The sequence below is a fragment of the Rhinopithecus roxellana genome, chromosome 5 (assembly GCF_007565055.1).
Source record: "Rhinopithecus roxellana isolate Shanxi Qingling chromosome 5, ASM756505v1, whole genome shotgun sequence".
NCBI classification, from domain to species: Eukaryota; Metazoa; Chordata; class Mammalia; order Primates; family Cercopithecidae; genus Rhinopithecus; species Rhinopithecus roxellana.
This window is the reverse complement of record NC_044553.1, coordinates 92,136,578-92,149,710: the sequence shown is the minus strand read 5'-3', so window position 1 is coordinate 92,149,710 and position 13,133 is coordinate 92,136,578. Positions and strand designations below refer to the sequence as shown.

The 13,133-nt window shown below is 38.9% G+C and overlaps 2 protein-coding genes and 1 non-coding gene across 6 annotated transcripts in view; 2 read left to right on the top strand and 1 right to left on the bottom strand.

Moving 5' to 3' along the window:
* Window positions 1-413: 413 nt before the first annotated feature.
* TRMT5 (tRNA methyltransferase 5) lies at window positions 414-10,042 on the bottom strand. 3 transcript variants are annotated; one of them, XM_030931016.1, is made up of 5 exons: window positions 9,948-10,042; window positions 8,177-8,832; window positions 6,444-6,568; window positions 4,417-5,068; window positions 414-4,137 (listed from the first exon to the last, which is right to left on the bottom strand). In XM_030931016.1, exons 1-5 carry the CDS (start codon window positions 10,040-10,042, stop codon window positions 4,052-4,054), a joined length of 1,614 nt encoding a protein of 537 aa, XP_030786876.1. In that variant the 3' UTR covers window positions 414-4,051. The 3 variants fall into 3 exon arrangements, with proteins under 3 accessions (XP_030786876.1, XP_010352942.1, XP_030786877.1); XM_010354640.2 differs by having other exon boundaries at window positions 9,887-9,997; XM_030931017.1 differs by lacking the exon at window positions 9,948-10,042 and adding an exon at window positions 9,768-9,859.
* Window positions 3,291-3,399, top strand: LOC115897792. The gene has a single exon (XR_004057587.1). It is a non-coding gene; the product is annotated as a U6 spliceosomal RNA (small nuclear RNA).
* The window catches only part of SLC38A6 (solute carrier family 38 member 6), a 64,993-nt gene continuing 61,892 nt past the window's right edge, over window positions 10,033-13,133 (top strand). The window contains exons 1-2 of one of the 2 annotated variants that reach the window (XM_010354642.2): window positions 10,033-10,306; window positions 11,399-11,529. In XM_010354642.2, the coding sequence (XP_010352944.1) occupies window positions 10,202-10,306; window positions 11,399-11,529 (236 nt within the window). In that variant the 5' untranslated portion in view covers window positions 10,033-10,201. Of the gene's footprint in view, window positions 10,601-11,398; window positions 11,530-13,133 lie in introns of both variants that reach the window. The other variant, XM_010354643.2, reaches the window with a different exon arrangement.

Genomic DNA, 13,133 nt, shown 5'->3' with positions numbered 1-13,133 from the left:
ATTCTGTTTTCTTTACAATTACATATTGCATATTTTGTCCAGAGTAACTAAATGGAGACAAGAGTCTTCCTACTTTACATGTATGAATAAGAACATCATTTGTACTCATACTTTATAACCTAGGACATCAATGTACAATACTTGGGTTGTTTCAAAACAATTTGAATTAAGTAAGGAATGAGTGCTCAAGTTCATTACATCCCTATACTGCTTACTATTTATTGCCTTCATTTCTTTACAGGACCTGCCAGACTTCTGAAAGCATTTGAATTTGGAATTAATGATCTAGATTAGGGTTCTTAAACATTTTCTGTAGGGCCAGATAGTAAATATTTTAGGCTTTGCAGGGTAATGAGCAAAATCGAGGATATTATGTAGGTACTTACAGAACAAGCTTAAACAAATTGCCACACTTTTTTTTCTTTCAAACTGTATCAAGCTTTATTAAAGATACTTTCCATAAACAATCATGGTATTTCAGGCAGGACATGGGCAGACAGTCATTAACAGTATACAACAACTTTCAAATTCTCTTCTTCAATGGACTATCAAAAATCAGCCACTATAAAACCCAATGAAGTCCTCATCTGATGGTCTGAACAGGGAAAGTTCAGAGTGACAGCTGACATTTCACATTTAGCATGTTGTTTAACAACTTTTCACAAGCCAACCCTGACTTTCAGGAATTGAAATGAAAATGGCAGGATTTATCTGAAGATCCACAATCTAGAAACGGAACCACTGCTCTTTTGACAGGTGCCATCTCAGTGGCATCACTGGAAAGTCCAGATTGCTAGACACACTGGTAACCAATGACTAGGGGGTCAGGTCCCAACAGATGTCTGGGCTTAAGGGAGTTAAGTCTATGCTGAAAGATGGAAAGGGAAAAGAAGACATAAAAACGATTTGTTTTTCCATACCGTAAGGCTTTTGTGCCAAGGTGGCCATGTGTGTCAAAGTCAGGGAATCCCTCCTCCTGGGAGCCAAGAGGAAGTCTCTCAAAACTAGAAGGGAAAGGTGTTTTCCCCACATCAATCCAGCTTCAGAGACATTCTATTAGTGACATATGCCCCTTCCCCACAAAACAACAATGAAGTGTTCTGTGTGCTAACAACATAGCTTAAAAAAGTTAAAATTCTGCATTTTTATAAAACTTTAAGATAAAGAATAGTATTTCAAACCGTACAGTCACCAGAAGTACACAGCTATCAAAAATGCACACACTTCACCTGGGATCTCCAGCACCTTCCCCCTCCTTGGCAGCATCAGCTTTTCCCTTTTTCCCTTTGGGTACTTCTCCCTTCTTTGCAGGGGCCTTTTTAGGCTTGGGCTCTGGCTTTGGAGGAGCAGGTTTAGCAGACAACCTCGTGGATCTTCTCTGTGGTTCGTCCTTCACCTTGGCTCTATCTCCTTTAGCATCCCCTTCAGTCTTCCTCTTGGGCATGGTGGCAGTGGCAACAGCAGCGGGATGTGGGTGCTGGGTGCGGGACGCAGCAGCGCGCGGGCTTTGGTCGGTCCAGGGGTATCATCATTCTTGCCTCTTCTTCACACTGCTCCCACACTTTTTAATTGACAACATTCAAAATATAGTCCAATATTTTGTAATGCCTTTTTTGGTGAGAATAACGTTGCCTTTAATTAGGGTTCTAAGTAAGTGTTCCCTGTGATCAAAATCATTTGTAAATTATTGCCTATTAATGGTTATCATTAACCATTAATACTAATGGTAATGAGATTTTACACATTTCATCTTTAAAAATGTCTTCTCATACAGACAGGTATTGCCAAATACTGCTGTCAATCCAGGAGCAGATGAAATTAACCGAGCATATTCATCCCTTGAAAAGCATTTGTAAAATTCTATTAGATTTCTTCCCTTGAAATTTGCCTTTTAGCATGTCATTATTTTAATCACTTCTTACCGAAAATTAGATCAAATCGCCTCAATTGCAGTTAAATAGATTTTGAAATAGGGAAATTTCCTTTGCACTTGCACCCAGGTTCCTAAAAATGCTGAACTCAGAAGATACTCACTACAATTTGTGAGAATGGAAATCTCGTTTCTTGTTTTAACTTTTGTATGACAAATGTGTAAGGATATTGTGCTTCAAATATTGTGATTCAAATATCGATTGTCAAAATGACTATCATGATATGTTTCATATTAAAGTTGTTTTGCCTTGTGTTTTAGGCCATTCTTGCATTGCTATAAAGAAATACCTGATACTGGGTAATTTATAAGAAAACAGGTGTAATTGGCTCACGGTTCTGCAGGCTATAGGAAGCATAGCACTGTCATCTGCTTCTGGGGAGGCCTCAGGAAGCTTTTACTCATGGCAGAAGGCAAAATAGGAGCAGGCACTTCACATGGCGAAGGCAGGAGCAAGAATGTGTGGGGGGCGAGTGCCACATACTTTTAAACAACCAGATCTCATAACTCATTGTGAGGACACCACCAAGGGGATGGTGCTAAACCATTCACGAGGGCCACATGTAAGTGCTCACACCTGTAACCCTAACACTTTGGGAAGCCGAGATGGGAAGATCTCAAGCCTAGGAGTTCAAGGCCACATTGAGCTGTGACTGTGTCACACTCCAACCTGGGCAACAGAGCAAGACCCTGTTTCTAAGTAAAAATAAAAATAGAGTCAAAGAACCATCCAGAATCATTTCCTTTTTTAAGTGACTATTTATGTTGCTTTCAATGTCCTTAAGTCTTTGAGCAACTATTCTTGCCAAAGGCCAGTAATCTTATTTTCTCTGGACATATTGAGCTGCTGCATCCAAACATAATTAATTCACACCATCAATAAATGGCTTTCTTTGCTTGGCTAACAACTGATTCACTTACTTACTTTGGTTGCAGTCTCATTTTCATTTTGTGAAGACATTCTGCTTTGATATTTCCATTTTACATTTTCTAATTTTTCTGACAGTTGCTTGCCTGTGAGTTGGGAATACTGTGATGAGTGGTTTGTTTAGTAATATCAATGGTTATTTTATTCTTTTAGCTTAGCTATTGTCATCAAATTCAACATTAAAATAATTCACACCCTACTGTACCTTAAAAGTACAACAAAGTCCACTTTTCTTGTTTTGCTATAATAGATATGTTCTGGTAATAAAAAATAAAATGTGGGTTCACGTGATATACATGGCACTCAAAATGCCGTTGTTACAACCACGTCAGTGATTTGTGATGTGCCAAACAGCAGTGTGAAGTGATGACAGTCACATTCAGTGTGTGTTGCAACCACTCAACTCTGCTATTGTTCAAGAAAGCAGCTGCAGTCCTCACTTCAGCAGCACATATACTAAAAAACTGAAATGGTACAGAGAAGATTAGCATGGTCCCTGCGCAAGGATGACACGCAAATTCATGAAGCGTTCCGTATTAAAAACAAAAAGCAGCAGCAGATGATATGTAAACAAATGAGCATGGTATATTCCAATCAAACTTTATGAACTCTGAAACTCTTAATTTCATACAATTCTTTTTAATTTTTAAAACTGATACATAATAGATGTCATACAATTTTCACATGTCACAAAATGTTCTTTTTCAACCAATGGAAAATGTAAGAACATTATTAGGCCACAGGCCATATGAAAACAGGTGGTGGGCCAGATTTGGCCTGCAGGATGTAGTTTGCCTGCCCTGTTCTAAATAATTTTATTTTTTATTACTTTTATGGTGATAGTTAATCGGCAGTAAAGGAGTAGTTATGTAAAGGACAACTACAAAGTGGCGTTAGTACCTTCCTAGTCAGTACTCAATCACCCTGCCTTCAAAAATGATTTTCCCTGAGAGAAAATATTTATTCATTTTTAATAAAAAGTAGATATGTTATAAAATAATTGTATATTATAATTTAGATAATAGGGAATGTGTTTGGTAGACTTAAAGTTTAATTGGTAATCCTCAATTTATAAAATAAGGCAAAGTATAAGGGTTCAATAGTAAAAACTGAACACTAAAATTTTATTAAATAATACACATTATATTTCACTACATGTAAATCTGGTAGGGAGATGGAGAAAACATTTCCAATTAAGTGTTTGAAGCAATTTGTGTTTTTTCGTCTGAAAAGGCTTCAGCTGTCCTCTGCCTTTTAAGAGGTGGATCTTCATGATTCTCTGTAACAAATCCAGAAAACCTATTTTAGGTAAGATATTAGCAGCTGAAAATACTCTTAAAAAAACAAACAAATAGGCATTTTTAATCTAGTCAACTTAGACATGAAATAACATTCTTGCAGATTTACTATTTTAATGAAATAGCCTTCTGTTAAGACTGAACTAACAGAGTAGCTTTGTATTAGACTGAACTAATACTGCATTAAAATTTGTAAAACTGGGAGAACTAGTCACAATTGAACAGTAAGGTTTACATCTAATTTCCCAGAAACTGCTCACCTGGATTTTTGGTCTGGTTCTTGTAGAGTACAGCAGCAGGAATCTGAAAGGTGATGCACAGCATTTCCTTGTTTGGGGCCACATTTCTTACCAGGTGAACTGAACTGCATGCCTCCAGAGAAATGCCTAACACAGCTCCAGCCCTTTGCCGAACATCCTCAGCAGGGTTAGCATCTTTGGAAAAGCTGTAACAGTGCACTATGGGAAGGAACTCATTGCTGCATGGCTGTCCATCTAAAAGCCATTTGAAAGCACTAAGAAACTCTATAGCTTTTGCTGGCAAGTTCATGACAATGTGCACAGAGGGTTTTCTTTCTTTTGACAGACCCAACAGCTGCATTAACTCTTCTTTGACTGGTCCTTGGAGGAAGTCTTTCCCATCCAAGTTGAAGATTTTCACCTTTTGGTCCACTTTATTCAATTTACAGTTGTGCAACAGCCATTTATGAGATTCAGGATTGAGATCATTGGCAAATACAGTGCAGTTTTTCTTTGCTACTGGAATGGCAAAGGGCCCAACCCCAGCAAAAACATCAAATAGGACATCCCCAGGCTTGAGAAGCTCTGTGATACGGCTGTGTTCTGTAGACAGACGGGGATTCCAATAGACTTTTGAAAAATCAAATTCATAGGTATACTTGTTTTCTCGAACCTGAAAAAAAGTGTTATGCTTTTGGTTAATCTCCTTGGTCCTAAATCCCAACCATTGATACTGGATAGGTGTGTAAACACACAGGCAAACACATACACATTTAAATTTACTACTGTAAGAGCCAAACAACAGTGCCTTTATAGGCATTTTAATTAGATTCCTGGTGTTTATGCTATTCCTAGGGCCAGTTAATATACTGCATTAGACTTCTTCGTGAGAAAAAGTCATCTCTTTAAAGCCAAATGGCTCTCTATCTCAATCCTATAGGGCCATGGCCATAAAGTAGTTACCGTATCACATGAGGAATTTTTCAGACAGGCCAATTAACTGGCTTAATTATACTCTTATGTCACCAGATAGACAAGACCTAAAATTTTGAAACAACACACCACCCATATCTTCACGGTGGGTAGCCAAGTTGCAGACAGTACTTCTATGCAGTAAACAAGCTTCCCTCCTTATTTAGTTTTGTGTTTGTAAAAGGGAGCCATGGTAGATGTGTCACTGAATTTTGAGGTATTTTACTATGTTTTTAGACAGCTACTTGAACTTTGCAAATTTTATGTCTATAAATTAGAGCCAGTGTATAGAATGAATCATTCCCAGCTTCTCTTTCCCAAATTTGGGTTTTCGTGGGTAAACTAAATATATACAGTGAAGCTAATTCTTGAACAAAAGACTTTTTAACATTTCTTTTGGGTTTATTGTAGTAGACACCTTATAAAACAGAAAATAAAACTTAAGTTACAGTCATGGAGTATGACCTCAGCCATCATCTTAAACTCATTAATATATGGATGAAGAATCAAAGGCCAGAAAGTTCCTAAGTTTTATAAATCTAATAGATACATCTTCCATCTTGTGCTTTCCAGGACCTTAATTCCCAATTTGTATGTATTTTTTTTTCCTCCTCCCAACCATATCAGATACTTCTGGCCAAATTATTAAGGTTACAGAGGTGGAAATGTTTCTGCAAATTTCTGCCAACTAAAAGTCTTTCTGGGTATAACCTAGAAGGTTTAAATATATTTTGAGAACTATTTTATACATACTGTTCTATAACTTGCTTTTTGTCACTTATATTGCTTTCTGGCAATTGTCCATTGTCAACCTATCAATGGACCACTTATTTTAACAAATATGCAGCTGAAAAAACTTCAGTGATGGAAATATTCCATCGTATCACTGTATGAGAATTTAACCAATTCTGCTGAAAAGGCTTTATCAATGTTATTCCATCAATAGCATACATAAGTGATCACATTCTCACATACTCATCAATACTGGCTGTTATAAGTATTTTAAATCTTTGTCATCTATTCTGATTCTAAACATAATATTGATATACACCTTACTTGGAGATAATAAAACATACCTTTGTCATCATGTTCTGCTCGCCAGATAGCACTTCCATATGGAAATTTCGGTACATATTGTCAATATTATTTATTTTATTTACTGCTGAGGTGATTCCTGGATTTTTATCAATCATAACCTGGCCTAAAAGAAAAAATGAAAATCCATAATACTGCCTATTGGTTGCAAAATAAAAGCTAAAATTGTTAATATGAAACAGAAATGAGTTGTATTTCTTTTGGTTGATAGGTTGATAAAGAGTGCACCTACTGTGTGTAATGTGGTATGCAATTTAAAAAATTCAACAGATGACTAAAGTTAATGTCTGACAGTCGCCAATACACACACACAAAATGTTGGGTACATATTTAAAGAAAACATTTTGAGGAGTTTGGGTCTACCTAATGTTTTTTCCATGTTTCCCTGAATCTTTTCAAATAAGCCAATAAACAAGGAACCAAAAAGGTAGATCACAGGGAACTGGGAAAGAATGGAAAGAGACGTAAAGAACCCTGGCAACAAATGGACTCAGAAAACAGTAAAACATCTGCCGGTTCCACTGGCCTCAAGCCAAATGTCTGTTTTACTGTGGCTTTGGAACAAATGCCCCCACTTTAGAAATACATGCCAGCAAAACAATGTTTCCCCCCCAAAAACTAAATAAATAAACAGATTCTTTAGAGTCCTATCTAAATTAAATGTTCATTTACTTCAGAGCAGAAAAGCTACAGAACTGGCATACTCATGGCCTTTTGATGAATCTATTTTTTTAGTTAGCACTTTAAAAAACTTAGAAAAATCTATATGCTATTTCATTGCATAACTTGACTTGTAAATCAGCACACAGTACCCAATTATACAATATCCTGAAATACAACCAGCATTTGTCCAATTTCTGATAATCAGATACTTGTTTTTTAATATAGTATCAATAAACAAATTAATCATTGTTCTTACCCTGTCTGCTTCATGTATCTGAACTCAACTTTTAAGGTATGGAATTTAGTTTGAAATAAGGAATGAAATTTATAAATTTTTAAAAACTATTCTGAAGGTCTATAGTAAAAGCTTTAAAATTACTACTGTATGAAAATGTTTCACTTTTAATGTATGAGTGCCTCTATGAAAGAAAGCTTATAAAATGGGAATGCCAGAGGAATGTTTGAGTTAGGGTAGGGAGTGCCTCATAGGAAAGCCTAGACTTGATATTTGTACCCAGTCACAATTACAAGGATCTATTTAAGTATTTATGTTACCACTATCCATTATTACTCCCTTCATCAATAAAAACAAAAGAAATGTGTAACAGGACAGTATGGTGCTTGATATATTGTAGAGGCTCAATTGGTTGAATCAATGAAAGCATAAGTAAACATCTTGCACTTTTGACTATAAAGTACCAAATTTATGAAACCTAGTATTTAACATAGCCCTGAAGGCCTAACAAGTCTTGTGTACCAAAAAAATATCTCCTCAATGTAGCTGCCAAAGCATGTGATTCAAGTTTAATCTACACTGATGTATTGATGTACACAAAAGCCTCGACCAATATTTGGAACTTGCTATGATTCTAAAGAAGATATTCCAAAATGGCCCTTCAAAGAGGGTATATAGCTCAAGATCTAGCTTAAAGTTAACATGACAAAATGTTCTGCCTCTGTAACTTGGCGTTAAAAAAAATAATTTTTAAAGCTAAAATTAACAATTTGCAAATTCCCTTCAAATACATGAATATTACTATGACACACGTACCAATTAAATGTTTGAAAGGCAGCTGATGATCTCGAAGGTTCAGGTGTGCAATATGTCCAACCCTGCTAAATCCTGAAGTTACATCTTGACCTTCAGGAAGCACAGCTCTCAAGATTTCTTCTGACTTAAAGTTTTCATATGTTAGTTCCAAATTATATTTAGAGATCTGTGGACTGACATTAAGCTGCTCTAAAACACTGAGTTCTGCTTTTTCAAAGGAATCATGAGTAAATATTTTATAGGGATCCAACATGATTAGTCTACTTTCTTTATCTTCTGGATCTTCAATCACACGTTTTATGCCTGGGCGCTGCAACGCTGCCCTTCTTAGGGATCGCATCAATCTACCGACTATTTCTTTCCTCACTTTAAGCACTGGAATGTTGACTGTCTTTCTAAAAGCTGTTCTATCAAGTTTTGTCATGCCTCGGACATCAGAGGGTGGTGAAAACAATTCAGAGTCTCTCTCATGTGTTTCTATTTCTGGCATGGTTGAGAATCTTTTTCTTTGACCCAGTAAGAAAATACCAGGTGCTTCCGAAAGCGTCTGTGTCAGGGATGTCCAAGCTAGTGGAATCAACGATTTTGATTCAGTTATGCTATGGCTTTCCAGTTTCAGAAGTCTTCTTGAGAATCCAAATGGCCTCCATAAGATCCTTAAAAAATAAAAAAAAATTCACACACGACAGCTTTTGAGAATAAAAATCTAAATTCTACTATCTCAAATAACCTGCTAAATGCTGTCAAATAAAACGTTTAGTGGTGTGTGGGAAGTATACTATCTTTTCCAGAACAGGATGACTTTTTCAGGAAGTCATATTAATGGTAGATCATAGTGGTATATATTAAATTTACACTTTCAATCCACTGCTGCCAGTTCAGAGGGCTTAGTGATGGATCAGCCATACTCAATGATCCTCTACACCCACAATTTTCTAGATAATACATTTGGGATTGGAAGGCTGAAGTATGAGTTAAATGGTCATCTGTAAATGAAAGAGTCATTATATATGACCATTACTAGTGGCGATATTTATTAGGATAGTTTCATGGGTGCTTATTGTGTCAGATGCTGCGCTAAATGCTTTATGTATATTATCAATCTTGGGAGGTGTGCAGTACTGCGCCCTCATTTTGTAAATGAGTAAACGAAAGCTCAGAAGTAAGGTAACCCATCCAAAGTCTCCCAGCTGGTAAGTGGCTAAGCATGGATCAAAACCTAGTTTTGGCTGACTTCGGTGCCTGTGTTCTTAATATATTGCTCTGTTGTTTTGGATGCTTTACTGCCACATGTCCTGCCTTTAACTAGAGGCTTCTGTATTTGAGGACGAGAGCTTTGCTGAGTGTTATATGCATAGTATCAGTTATTCACTGTTTTCTAAAATACCAAAGAATTTACTTGTAAGGGGAAAGGGCCGTGTCCCAGAATCCTGTAAAGCAACGAAGTCTTTCACTGTCAGAGATCAAATTAGGTCCAAATGGGTGACCCTGGATAAATTACTATGAGTCTCGGTTTTCCCATCAGTAAAATGTGGCGAAAGGCTTTTGAAACATTCCTTACTATCCAATACCTCGAATCTAAGCTCAGCACCTAAGCGGGTGGGTGACCTCACGATGTTTTTGTGCCCAGGCAGCACGAGGCGGAGAGCAGCCCTGGGCGGGCTGGTACCTCCCCTGGACCATTAGCCCCTAACGAGGCCGCCACCTTACCAAAGCACCATTCCAATTCCCCACGTCGCTCTGCAGCTGGATCCGCAAGCCGACCCCTCACCTCCCGCTCCGGTACCGATCGGATGTGGGTCGCGAGTGGATGAGTTGGTCTTCTATGACATCATCACTGTTCGCCGCGGAGAGGGCGAGCGTCATCAGATCACGTCGACTCGCTCCTCTCCTTCCCGGCCCTGGTGAAGTACGGAACGCCGGAAGGGCCTGGGTCAAAGCTCCGCCTCTGGCGCGACCGACTACCGGAGCGCAGGGCAGAGGTAGAGGCTCGCAGATGGACCTGGTAGTCAGCTGGAGAGCAGCATGGAGGCGTCCTGGGGGAGCGTCAACGCTGAGCGGGGCTGGTATGTCTCTGCCCAGCAGCCTGAAGAAGCGGAGGCCGAAGAGTTGAGTCCGTTGCTAAGCAACGTAAGTGCGCTCTGTTCGCTTCCCAGCACTGACACCCGCCGACTTCCCTCAAGTGCCTGCCAAATAAGACCCAGAAAAGGAGGACCGCACCGGGAAAGGGGAGATGCTGGAGCCTGAACCCTGGGGGATGGGGCCCGAAAGTAGCCGCCGAGATTCAGATGAGATTGGCGCAGTTATGAATGTGATAGCAGCCTAGCATACTCTAGAAAGAAAAGATGAAAAGCGTCGGGTGGAAGAGATGCAGCGTTTAGTGCATGATGGGATGAGCGGCCCTAGGATTATGTACTCACTGCTGTTAGTATCTTTGTCACCTTATTTTCTCCAGTCTCGTGAGGTCTTTGCAAGAGTCACAGGATTTTCCTTTTCCGACTTAGTCATGGAGGGAGGGAGAGTAATACACATTTTAATACAGAAATTCTTAGCGGCAGAATGGAAGTGGCTTGATAGTAAGGGTTATAGCACGTTCCTGACCCTAAAGCCAGTGCAGTGGGCACTCCGCTTTTTAACTCGAGTCCTAGGCACTGTTCTCAGGACTTTGTTCCCAAAGCTGTTTGTGGGGAGGGGGATGTTTTCGGGGATACCGCCAGAACAACGTGAATTGCTTCTATTTATACTATTGTCGTTGCAAGGTATTCCTGACCATCCTTCCAGTTTGGTAGAACTAATTCATTAGATATATAAGTAGAGATTAGTTGTGCAGTCCAAGAAATTGAGGAGGAACAACTGTCCACGGCAGGCGCAGGTTGACTCAGCAATTCTTTAGTAATCACATGAGCTGAGGCCATATCTCTCCTCTCCCTCCCCACCCCATTCCTATCCTATCTTCATTTCTTGCAGTCACAAGGTTAGTCATGGCCCTTCCTGAACCCTACCTGTCTTGTGTACTGGTGGAAACCCTAAATTCCTGGAGCTGTACTAGTGGGAGGTGGGAAGGAAAGGAAAGGAAACTAGTGTTGGTTAAGCAACTAGTATGTCATACAAAGCCTGGTGGTTTGCAGCTTTTTTCCATAATCTTTCATTTATGGAATTTCTTCACGAAATTTTAACTTCACCATCCAAACATTTAACATTACTAAATTTGTGTGCTTACAGGAACTTCACAGACAGCGATCCCCAGGTGTTTCATTTGGTTTATCAGTGTTTAATTTGATGAATGCCATCATGGGAAGTGGCATCCTTGGCTTAGCTTATATTATGGCTAATACTGGTATCCTTGGATTTAGGTGAGTCTTCGTATTTTACCATCACATTTGTTTTCCATTTTGATAATATACTGAGAAGCAGAGAGATAGATTCCAGAAGCTGCTATTATACAATTTATTTATTTTATTTATTTTTTTTTTATTTTTTATTTTTTGAGACGGAGTCTTACTCTGTCACCCAGGCTGGAGTGCAGTGGCGTGATCTCGGCTCACTGCAAGCTCCGCCTCCTGGGTTTACACCATTCTCCTGCCTCAGCCTCCCAAGTAGCTGGGACTACAGGCGCCCGCCACCTCGCCCGGCTAGTTTTTTGTATTTTTAGTAGAGTCGGGGTTTCACCGTGTTAGCCAGGATGGTCTCGATCTCCTGACCTCGTGATCCGCCCGTCTCGGCCTCCCAAAGTGCTGGGATTACAGGCTTGAGCCACCGCGCCCGGCCACAATTTCTAATTAAGTTATTTCTGGGGTTTTAGCATTGTTCTTGCTATTGTTGCTGGTCTGTACCTTGGAGGGATACCACATAGCTTCTTAAATACAAAAGTGTGACTAGTTTTTAAAAATGGGAAATTGATCCACATTTCATTTATAATGAAATATGCCACTTAAGAGTGGCATATTCATTGTGTCTCCTTGGCCAAAGTGAATCAAAGCCATGCAGATTAACTTCCAAATTGCAGTTTTGTGAGTGCAAATACAACACATATTCTTTTCATTCCTCGCTCTCTCTTTGTATTGTTAAGTAGTCTTATTTCACTTTCTGAGGCCAGGCATGTGTTTTGTGCCTGTTCTTTTTTATGTTTCAGAACTTGGCTTGTAGGCCAGTTTGTCCAGAATAGAAGACAATCCTGGATATTCTGTGCTCTCATAGTACTTTGTATATTCATTTTGTTATTATAATTGTTACAATGATATGTGTGGAAATTAATAGTCCCACTTAACTGAAATCCTTTATAACTGGAGGTCAAGGCAGGTGGATCACTGGAGCCCAGGAGTTTGAGACCAACCTGGGCAAGATGGTGAAACCCCATCTCTGCCAAAAATACAAAAATTAGCTTGGTGTGGTGGAGTGTGCCTGTAGTTCCTAGCTACTTGGGAGGATTGCTTGAACCTGAGAGGTTGAGGCTGCAGCGAGCCATGATCGGGCCACTGCACTCCAGCCTGGGTGACAGAGCGAGATCCTGTCTAAAAAATTTAAAAAAATAGAAAAAATCCTTTGTAACTGGACCTTATCCTTAGCATCTAGCACCACAAGGCTAATAGAATGAATGAATGACAAGTTGGGTTTGTTTGTCAGTAGAAACAGATCTATTTACTAGGAACTTTAAAATGCCTAGGGAGTCTCTTTTAGGTTTATTTCCTGCTTTTATTCCAAATTTTTTGATAAGCAAAGCAACTTTTAAGTAACCCAACTTGCTTTTATTATGGAATGTATTCACAAACTTTTGTTATTTTTAAAATTAAAAACTATATGTGACACCTTAAGCAAGACATAGAGGACTTGTTTTTGGTTCTCTTTGAAAAATCATAATTTATGCACCAGGGTTTACATGCAATATATACTGCTGAATGTGTGCCCACCCAGTCATATCAACCATCATTTTTGGTGATGCTAAACTCTTATTTTGTGA

Coding starts and splice junctions, on each gene's coding strand:
- TRMT5 (XM_030931016.1), bottom strand. CDS start 10,042: ATGACGCTCGCCCTCTCCGCGGCGAACAGTGATGATGTCATAGAAGAC. Junction 6,569..8,176: donor GCCTTTCAAACATTTAATTG/GTACGTGTGTCA, acceptor TTTTTCTTTTAG/GCCAGGTTATGATTGATAAA. Junction 5,069..6,443: donor AGCAGAACATGATGACAAAG/GTATGTTTTATT, acceptor ACTTTTTTTCAG/GTTCGAGAAAACAAGTATAC.